Genomic DNA, 11,333 nt, shown 5'->3' on the forward strand with positions numbered 1-11,333 from the left:
CAGCCATCTTCTACTGGACTTGGCCCTTGCCTCCGATGGTTCCGCCTCTGTTAATCTTGAGTACTAGGACCTAACATGAAGTTTCCAAAGAGAATTTGCAATGAAGCAGAAATAAATCTGGAGAGAAACAAATGCTAGCAGGAGCCAGAAGCATAATGCATTCATATCCTTGAACCTGCCTAGAACTCTCAATTACCGATCTCTTTAATTCCTTTCCCAAGTGCACCATTTAGATAGCAGGCACCATTTTGGTGACCGGACCCAAAGAGCTTGACCCTCCCTTCTCCTGCTAAATACCTTGCCAGAGAAAGCTTTGATGGAATCGTGACTCCATGTAGGGCAGATTAGAATCTGGAAGGGAAATATTTCACAACGCAAATATTTTTCAGATTTGTCTGGTGATGTGAGGAAATTCCATACTGTTTAGGGTTTTGATGCAATTCTCTGAAGTGTTTGCTGCTGAACAGAATACTGTCATATTTAACTGTAAAAAAACAACACCATGCATTGGAATTTTAGATAGGGTTGTAAGATACTCAAGAGACCTTCAGATTAGAAAGTAGCAGGGTCATAATTCTAAGAAAAACTGAAGTTTTTATCATGGAAGAAAGGCAAATTATAAAATAGAGACAAAAGACATTGCTTTGGCCTCCTATTCTTCAAGAAGCACCATTGAGTGGGCATTCATGGTTCTGGCACTAAATGCAGCCTACAAGGAGGACTGTTTCCACAAAGAGCCTTCTATTCAGCATGGCATGTGTTTTGCAAAGGGCTGCAAGTTCTCTTGGCAAGTTTATGCAATTTATAAAGATCAGCAGATGACTAATTTCTGGCCTCAGGACAACAAAATCATTTGCTCAGTGGTAGCCGCTGAAGACTTGATCCCACCAAGTTGTTAAGCGGTGGTCCATTCAGACTTAATTTAACTCCTGAATGTGAAAGCAAGAAGTCCAGTTTACAAGCATTTAGCTGGATCAAGGGGTATGAGTATAGACTACTGATGAATCTCTGTTCTACTAGATAGAGCATCTCCTTTTATGGGAAATGAAAAAAAAAATGATAAATTACCCCCTTTTGACAGAAGTGGATGAAATTTGCATGCCTAGCCTGGCCCCGCTGCCCTGTTGATGCAAGTGTCGTGCTTTATTTCAATCTGGTATTGTAGCTCTGTGGAGCACTTTGAGGGGCTAAGAGCAAAAGCTAGTACTGCTAGGCATGCACATTCTGCAAAATCCTGTAACTCAGACACAGAACCACTCGTTTCCTTCAGGAAAGAGGCAGTGCCATTCACGTCACACAGACATATGCAATGCTTATATAAAAAACATATTATCTAAAGTAGCCCTTTGGCAGACACTGCTTTGTTAGCACTTTTAATAAAAGATCATCAGCAGAGGCTGCTTCTAATCAGAAAGCCATTTGCAAACATTCTCTTTAAAACAAAAGGTCACTTCCTATGATCTTGGGAACCAGTACAATCATAAATTTATCAAGGAAGGCGTACGTTGATAAATCCTCAATTGCCACCAGTCGTTATAATGGAAGTTATTTGTTATTTTGTGTTTGAAAAGTGAAGCCTAATTTTTCCCCTAGAAGTCTGGAGGGGGCTCGGTGTGAAGGCCAGTCCTATCATGTGCCACCCTGGGCCACCTGCCTCAGACGGCAGATTGGGAGAGACAGCAGACAGAGTGCCTCTTGCTGCCTGCCCAGGCCCCTGCAGGTCTCCCAGAAAGAGTGGGTGCCCTTGCCAGGCACAGTCATGCCCCTTGAGGTTCCATTGCTAGCAGCTGCCTGACCAGGAGTTTTGGTGAAACCTCACAAGAGCTGAAGCCCTTTCTCTCTGCTGCCAGCAGTGGGCAGCAGCTGTCAGCCCTGTGGGATGCGGTGGTGCCCATCTTTATCATCTCAGATGGCAAAATGGCTTGGGCTGGCCTGGGGAAAGACAAATGAGTATTTGTGAAGGACCATACCAGGTTTTTGTGTGTGTTTTCTTTCTTTATAGGAGACATCCTGGATAAGACCGAAGAGCGACTGGTATACGGAATAGAATACAACAGCACTCTCCTTGAATGTATACCAAGGACCTTGCAGGCCAAAGTGATCTGGTTTGTACAGAGAGCACACGAAGCACGGAAGGAAGAGGTACTTTCTCACTGAATGGAGGGGGGTAACCTCTCTTGCACGGGCCCCCTCGTCTACTTCACATCCTCCAGTATTAATGGCATTTTGCAGCCATCATCATATCCTTATCATCACAATATTGTGCAATATTGTGAAACATTCTGTTGTGCTTACTGCAGCCAGTGTGGTGTAGTGGTTAAGAGCAGTGGACCCGTAATCTGGTGAACCGGGTTCGATTCCCCACTCCTCCACATGCAGCTGCTGGGTGACCTTGGGCTAGTCACACTTCTCTGAAGTCTCTCAGCCCCACTCTCCTCACAGAGTGTTTGTTGTGGGGGAGGAAGGGAAAGGAGAATGTTAGCCGCTTTGAGACTCCTTCGGGTAGTGATAAAGCAGGATATCAAATCCAAACTCCTATTATTATTATTATTATTATTATTATTATTATTATTATTATTTTAAATTAAAAGGAAAGGTTGCTCTGTAAATATTTATACTGCCTTTAAATAACCAGTTTATTTAGATTGTGGGGAAGGGTACTTGGGAATGATGCGGTTTTCTTTGATATGCAGTCCCTCTGTGGATCAGTTCACACATGACATGAGTAGGCAGGCCATGCGCATCATGGTCAGAGGAGCAAGCTATGAGCTTGTGCACTCTTCCTAGAGTCGAGCCTGTAATCCACCAGGAAAACCCAAGATCTGCATCTCACCCACTCGTGCTGTGTTATCAAGCACCTCTTGCAGTTTTTATAAATAATATTTTTTATAGATAATTATTCTGACACATGGATCCCCCACGAGCACATCAACTTCCACCCCAAATATCATTGATTTCAGTTAAAGAGTTGATCTCTCTTATTAAAATGAGTGGTACCTTAAGGTGATTAGTTTTTGACTACATCGAACCCAAAGATGTTTGAAATGAACACACACAAATTATGCTTCCGTTTGCTCCAACTTCTGCACTCAAGTTGCTCCTGATAAGCTTTCCAGAAATCCAATGAAACTCCATGATTCTGTTATCCTGTCGTAGTGTTTCTAATTCCCCTTACACTTTTTTACCTCCTTTCTCCTGATTATTATTATATTATTTTAAAAACCACACCCATGTGATATTACAGTATTGCTTTATTTCCACTGAATAACACCATTTCCTTGTTGCGCACCCTCAGGTGAAGACTGATGAAAGGGTACTCAAAGTGGATTTTGGCCTCTTGTTCTTAAGGCTGCACAGGATGGACGCCGGGACGTATTTCTGCCAGACAGTGGAGCACAGCATTGTTCACACAGTAAGAAAAATCACACTAGAAGTTGTGGAAGAAGAGCGTGTGGACGACATGTTCAACAAAGACTATGAGGAGGATGCATCGCACAAGATGCCCTGCCCGGCTCAGAGCAGCATAGCCCAGGGCTCAAGGCCTTGGTACAAGGAGTTCCTGCAGCTAATAGGCTACAGCAACTTCCAGAGAGTGGAGGAGTATTGTGAGAAAGTGTGGTGCACAGACAAGAAGAGGAAAAAGCTGAAGATGTCTCCATCCAAGTGGAAGTATGCCAATCCGCAAGAGAAGAAGGCACGCATCAAACCTGACCATTACCGTGTTCCCAGGCACACTGCTGACTCTTGATGGGAAAAAGAAATCCCACGGATTCAAGAAAGCTCCTTTTTTTTCTTTTCTTTTTCTTGGACCTAAGGAAAGGGAAATCCTTCTTGGATTTAGTGACGAATACAGGTTTATATATATATGAAACGTTGAGACTGGAAATGGGGGGGAAATGTGTTTTAGTAAGTTATACACTTCATGTCTGTTTAGATGCATTTTTAAAAAAAGCAAATCTGCTTAATTCTTTGGTCTGCTTATATCATTCCACAATGTGTTTTCCATTTAAGGACAATCTGACAATCATCGTATTCAACATTTAGTCCAATTAATCAAGCATGGACCATGTTTGTACTGTATATTCTAGAGTGTTGTTGGGGATATTTAAGTGAACACAAATACTAAAGCATCACAAAGCAACAATGTATGGTTTCATTTTCATTTCACAAACACCTTGCAAATTTTCGACGTGGCGTATATCCTGTGTCCCACAGGCTCCAGATTTCATTTCTGAAGAGCAGTTTCTAGGGCTCATTGCTGCAGAAATCCATTTTGAGTATGTGACAGTAGCCACGGCTGTGAACAGAAATGATGAAGGGTCATAAATAAAAGGACTAAAAACAAATAAGGGGGGGGACACTGAGTACAATATAGCAAAAGCAAGCAATGATTGTATCTCATTGAAAGCAATGGAATTGGTTGTGGCTAACTCAAATCCCACTTGATGCCAAGGGCAGTTAATCATGACTAATTGTAGCTGTGCCCCAAATATCTCTGTTCAATTTCTGTGTCCCGTTTATCAATAATTCTGAAGGCTGACTCCAGTGTCCCCTTTTGGGGAGAATAACTTAACCAGGAAGAATCATCTTTCTAGGACAAAGGGCCACCACTCAGAGGTGCAGCACCTGCTTTGAACACAGAAGGTCCCTGGTTTGATTTCCAGGGAGGGTTGGAAGAAAGACTCCCTCTCTGAAATCCTAGAGGGTTGCTGCCAATCAGTGTGAACAGTACTGATCTGGATGGACAAAGGTTTCTTAGGATCCAGGTGTTGTGTGCCCAGCACGTCCAATTTGGAATTTTCCAAATTTACTAAAATTACGTTCAGATTAGCACAAGAGTCCATTTCCTCCACCCCTTGCCTCCTTCACGCTTGTTTCCACAAAGGATTTGCTTGCCATAATCCGCCTCCCATCAGCACAGGGCTCGCATCTTTTTTCTGTGATCCAGGGGACTCAGCCTGGATCACACTTAGGCGCATAAGATGCGGCACAAATACAATCAGGTTCGTTTTGGCACTCCACCTCACACTAATGCATTTTCTTAATTTGGAAATGATGAACAGGGTGCCCGTCCCTGGTTCTTAGAGCCATCAATATTGTTAAAAGCCTGAAGAAAATTGCTACTTATTCCTACATTTGACTGATTGATTCCATTTGCATCTGAACCGCAGCCAAGTAGTACCATTTGATTATGCCAGATGTTTTCTCTCCCTCTCTCAGGGAGGTCGGTATAACCACCTACCAAAGGAGCAAAGCATCCTCTCTCAAAAGCTAATGCGATCTCCCTCTTGTGGCAATAAAACAGCATTACATTCTGCTCTGTGCAGTACACAGATTCTAAATTTCAATATGATGCAAAAGATTATTAGCACTGCAGGAAAACTATAGAAAGGTTCATATTCTCTATTTTCTTTTCCTTTTTCGGCAATTTCCAGTTAACACTGCAAAACTACATGTTCACATTGTTTCAGATGTTCTTGATGTTCATTTTCTCTCCCCAATCAGTTTTGCCCTCACCACTCGGCTTTCATTTGCGCCAACTGCTGTTTAAACTTGCAGTATCCTTTCCTCCAAGGTAACTCCAGGATAATTAGTCCTTTTAAGTCCACCAGTGCTCTAAATTAATCTTCTTATTCATACACTGAGACAGTCCTGAGCAGGCACATTTTGCTGACGGGTACAGTAGATGCCAACGGGGTGAGCTCCTGTTGCTCGGTCCCTGCTCCTGCCAACCTAGCAGTTTGAAAGCACCTCAAAGTGCAAGTAGATAAATAGGTACCACTCTGGCAGGAAGGTAAATGGTGTTTCCGTGCGCTGCTCTGGTTCGCCAGAAGCGGCTTAGTCATGCTGGTCACATGACCCGGAAGCTGTACGCCAGCTCCCTCGGCCAGTAAAGCAAGATGAGCGCCGCAACCCCAGAGTCGGCCACGACTGGACCTAATGGTACCTGGACTGGACTGACCTTTTACAGTAGATGCAGGCTGAAAGCTGTACCTTGGCGTTGGGGCTTGGCTAATAAATGGAGTCCCACTGCAAGATCCGTCTTTCTAAGGCTGCATTCCAAATGTTGAGTCTCCCTCCAGCCGATCCAAAACAGCTGCTCTGACCTTCATTGCTGGAGTGGTGTCCCTCCTCTCTTGCAGACCTCAACATCCTCCCTATGGAAAGTGCAGGCAGGTGGAAGTGTGAGTGGCAGCCCACAGAAAGGAAACCCCCCCCCCAAGTGGATCATTCCCATTGCAGGGAGGGACTGAGCCGGCCTAGGTTCCTGAGCTCGCCACCCATCACTAGACATCATTGGACCGAGCCAAGCCTTTCCTGCCACCCCCCGCCTTCCATCCTGGCTAGCATGAGCAGTGGCATTGCAGATGTGTCCCCGGCTATGGCACTTCATCACACCCCGCTGCTGCCCAGCTGGGGTTAGACGTCCAGTTTTGGCAATCCTGCCAGGTGTTCCGTGAGATTGGTTCTGCTGTCGTTGGCTCACCGCTACAGCCATGAGGCTGGCCACCTGGCGTGGAGCAGGCATTATGGCGAACGCTCCAGGCGAGCAACATCTCTGCTCTTTTGAGAGAGACTCGCCCGATGGACTAACAGGCTGTGTGGAATAAAAAGAGTCTGCCAATGTGGGTTTGCCAATTAAGACACTTTTACTGAAATAAAACGGAAGTCCATGTAGATGTTGAATACCATTCCTGTCTAATACCTGCTTCTCTATGTTATAGGCTAATTAAATGTGAAGTAAATGGTCAGAATTCTCCATTTCCTTTTATTGTGCGTGGACTCGTCATGAAACCCATGGACTGACATTCTGTTCGGATAATAGGCTAACACACACTGTTGTACATCCTCCCATAAATTTTCATCCAACTGGACATGTTGAGGAAAGTGTCCTTAACATGAGAGTAATCTCCCCCCACCCCAGAAGACAAAGAGTATTTTTTCCCCTCATTCTTCTGGAAAAGAAAGCCACTTGGTATATTTTTCTCTAAATAATTGCTATCTTTTTAATTTATTTTATTTTTTGTAGTGGCCATTTGACACCAGCTCTGGGGCATTATGGGGATGCAAGATGGCGGCTCGTTTGCCAGCACATTTTCTAATGCTGCCAATTGCACAATAAAAAGGGGGTTGGGAATCTACAGTGGTACCTTGAGTTACGAACACCTCAGGTTACAAACGCTTCAGGCTACAAACTCCGCTAACCTGGAAGAGTTACCTCTCAAGTTGAGAACTTTGCCCCAGGATGAGAACAGAAATCGTGTGCCAGTGGCACAGCAGCAGCAAGAGGCCCCATTAGCAAAAGCACGCCTCTTGTTAAGAACAGTTTCAGGTTAAGAATGGACCTCCGGAACGAATTAAGTTCATCTCTAGAGGTACCATTGTATTGCCATTGCTAAATGATGAGCCTCACTCCCCAAAAGCTCACAATTACAGAGATTTGGGGAAGTGGTGGCTAGCCAGGAAGGCAGAGAGTGATCTTTTGAGGCCCCTGCCAAGTGCTCCTCTGTGTGCAGTTGCACTTAGGGAGGACGAGACAGAGATGGGCCAGTCCTTTAGCCTTCCATGTACCAGGAGGATTTGCTATCTTTAAGCTGCTTGTTACTATTCCCAAGGGATGCGGGTGGCGCTGTGGGTTAAACCACAGAGCCTAGGACTTGCCGATCAGAAGGTTGGCGGTTCGAATCCCCGCAACGGGGTGAGCTCCCGTTGATCAGTCCCTGCTCCTGCCAACCTAGCAGTTCAAAAGCATGTCAAAGTGCAAGTAGATAAATAGGTACCGCTCCAGCAGGAAGGTAAACAGCGTTTCCGTGCACTGCTCTGGTTCGCCAGAAGCGGCTTAGTCATGCTGGCCACATGACCCGGAAGCTGTACGCCAGCTCCCTCAGCCAATAAAGCAAGATGAGCGCCACAACCCCAGAGTCTTCCGTGACTGGACCTAATGGTCAGGGGTCCCTTTACCTTTACTTTTACCTTTACCTTTACTTTCCCAAATTAGTTTTCTGAAAAAAGCAAGACAAAGCTTTCAGTTTCCAGTTACTTTTCAAGTGTTATAATAAAACCAACTGAACAACTTGGCAAACCCTTTCTGTACTCTGAAGCTCTTCCTTTATTATTGTTGTTCTTCATCCCATGGCTGGAGGCATTTCTAAAAATCATAAAAGAAAAAGAAAACAACACAATCCTTAAAAACAAAAACGATCAAACACCTAAATAGTCAATGAATCAAGTGTAGAAAATAACACAAGCAACTCACCCAGCAAGGTGCAGCTACAGGAACACGACCACTGCAGCATCCCTGCTGCCTACCAGGAGGAGAAGGGGGTGCTGAGGTTGGGGCCGCATGGGCTGAGATGGGTGGTGGCCATTGCGTGGGGACACTGGTGGAGCCAATCTGGTGGTCTCACTGCTACACCCTTGTGCAAATTAATTGAAACAAAGCATGTTTTCTATCTTACTCGTAATCCTATACTCAAAGCAAAAATGAAAAGTCAGTTGATCATTATGGTGTTGGAAGCCTGCAGCCAATAGAAGGAATGATGCGCTCGCCACAATATATTGAGAGTTATTCCAGAGTTATTCCAGAGCTGGAAAAGAGGTATCCTGACAGTACTGGGATATTGCAGCACAACCTACCCCCCTGTCACACATCGAAAGTGGTGAAGAAATTCATGACAAAGCAGCAAATACAGGTACTTGATTGGCCAGGGAATTCCCCGGATGTAAATCCCATTGAGAATTTGTGGGCTATAGGCAAAGTCGCCTCCGTGCTTTAGACTGTATGACTATGGAGAAGCTCATTTAGGCGCTGATTCAAGTGTGGTACAGGGATCCGAAAATCAACAGTGACTGTTCGAAACTAGTAGACTCCATGCCAAACCGTGTTCAAATGCTGCTTTAAAATAGCAGAAGTCATATCCATTACTAATGTACGTATACGTGAGTTTTGTACAATAAACTACATTGTTTGTTTCAATTAATTTGCACAAGGGTGTGTGTCCGCTCAGTCCCAGTGATGCTTCCAGGAGGCTGTGACTGCAACTCTGCTCCACCAGGCAAGTTGCACCTGATAACAGAGGAAACAATAGATAAAAGCAACTTCCTTCTTCAGCTGCCTAATGCCGGCCAGAAAAGTTCTCGCACAAAGACCTTTCCATTTCCACCGATTGCCCTAGAGCAACAGAAGAGTCTGGAAGACACACATTAAGTTCTTGCTTTGCAGAAGCATCTTGCCCTCCAGGCTTGTTCATCACTCAGCCACTGTCGCTGTGTGAATTCCTGCAAAAGTTCAGGATGTTTGTGCTCTGTATTGATGCAGAAGTACAACTGCACACCACAAAATGGACCAGACCAGAACTGCAGACCAGAAAAAGGTTATGTTTCTCCCATGAAAACCACCAGTCCTTCCACCACAATGGATTATTTCTCAAGGTGCTTGAAGGATCAGATCTCTGAAAATGAAAAGACCAGACTAATGAGTGGATTAGACCAGGGGTCAGCAACCTTTTTCAGCCGTGGGCCGGTCCACCGTCCCTCAGAGCATGTGGTGGGCCGCACTATATGGGGGGGGGGGATGAACAAATTCCTGTGCCCCATAAATAACTGAGAGATGCATTTTAAATAAAAGCACACATTCTACTCATGTAAAAACACCAGGCAGGCCCCACAAATAACCTAGAGATGCATTTTAAAAAGAAGGACACATTCTACTTGTGTAAAAACATGCTGATTCCCAGACCATCTGCAGACTGGATTGAGAAGGCAATTGGGCCGCATCCAGCCCACGGGCCTTAGGTTGCCTCCCCCTGGATTGTTGTTGTTTAGTCGTTTAGTCGTGTCCGACTCTTCGTGACCCCATGGACCAGAGCACGCCAGGCACTCCTGTCTTCCACTGCCTCCCGCAGATTAGACCTTAGCTATCCAACTAGACTTAACTGTCGGGGTCCTTTGCATTTTTAACCATTTAAGGTGCCAGCATGGAACCCCATCAAAGAAAAAAGAAAGGAGTACCTAGCCTCTGCGGAAAGATTACATCATCACTCTTGCTCAGGGGATGGGTATCCTGGCTCTATGCTTCCCTGCCTTTTCTGCCCACTGGACCACTGGCACTTGCTTCCAAGCAAATACACTTCAAATAATGCTGTAAGAGTGCTCTCTCCCTCTTCCTCTTCCTCTTCCTCTTCCTCTTCCTCTTCCTCTCCCTCTCATGTGTCGCATGAATTCAATTTAGTAACAAACAAGAAAGAAGGCAATAATGTTTCTGCAATTTGCAGCCAAGTTTTAGAAAACTAACATCTAACTTACTGAAACATGTCATTAAAAATATATATATTACCTGTCTCCTGAATGCTAAGCAACAGGTCTGGTGCAGCATAATTTTTACTGATGCAATTTAAAAAAACAACAACCCCAAAAAACCCACAACACTGGATGGAGCATGAAGATTGAAAAGGAAGGGGAAAGGAATTATAAGAGTGGCAGTTCAAGATGGGAAGGGGAAAAGGCAAAGGGATGTTGGGAACCTGAAGAGATTTGTTTCCTTCTCTAGTTCCTAAATTGCTCTGCTTAGTAAGGATGAAGCCTACGCCTTTATCAGTCGCCCAGCAGAGCCACAAAAAAGAGAAGGGAGGTAGCTTGTGGAACTGAGGCAAATCACTGAGGTCTTATCAGAATAATGCAGTGAAGACTCGTGTTTGGAAGCAAAGATGGGAAATGTAGTGGAGAAATGCAGCTTAGGCATTTTTGGATGCTTCTTTTTAGAGAATAAGCAATTCCTAGGTCACAAGTACAGGACTCAGATACATTAGTAAAAAAAAAAATCAGTGTTTTGAATGCATTATAAACATGCAACGCCAGATGGTGCTAGAGAGCAAAAAAAATTCTAGGAGATTTTCCATAGCGTTTTTTCCCCTTTCGTTATAACTATTTAATTTCTGACTTATTCCTAGCGGGGTTTTTTCCTGTGTGTAGATCAGGCATAAGCAAACTTGGCCCTCCAGATGTTTTGGGACCACAACTCCCATCATCCCCTAGCTAACAGGACCAGTGGTCAGGGGTGATGGGAATTGTAGTCTCGAAACATCTGGAGGGCTGAGTTTGACTATGCCTGGTGTAGATTGACCCATAGAAAAGGCCTGTTCCCCCTGGAACTACAAGCACAACCAGCTCAAGACAGTCTGGGAACTGAATGAAACAAGATGGTGCGTGCACACACACACACACACACACACACACACACACACACACCACAATTCCAGAAGCTAAGTGCATTGGCAGCTGAATCTTGCATTGATACTTCACCCAGGGGTAATCTCTGCATTCAGCAAGATGAA

The 11,333-nt window shown here is 44.6% G+C and overlaps 1 protein-coding gene across 2 annotated transcripts in view; it reads left to right on the forward strand.

Moving 5' to 3' along the window:
• SEMA3E (semaphorin 3E) overlaps positions 1-6,755 on the forward strand; it is a 187,174-nt gene extending 180,419 nt beyond the window's left edge. For both annotated transcript variants that reach the window (XM_081191629.1, XM_081191630.1), the window contains exons 16-17: positions 2,003-2,142; positions 3,296-6,755. In XM_081191629.1, the coding sequence (XP_081047755.1) occupies positions 2,003-2,142; positions 3,296-3,748 (593 nt within the window). In that variant the 3' untranslated portion in view covers positions 3,749-6,755. The remainder of the gene's footprint in view (positions 1-2,002; positions 2,143-3,295) is intronic.
• The last annotated feature ends 4,578 nt before the right edge of the window (positions 6,756-11,333 follow it).

This window comes from Podarcis bocagei (assembly GCF_964188305.1).
Source record: "Podarcis bocagei genome assembly, chromosome: 4".
Classification (NCBI taxonomy): Eukaryota; Metazoa; Chordata; class Lepidosauria; order Squamata; family Lacertidae; genus Podarcis; species Podarcis bocagei.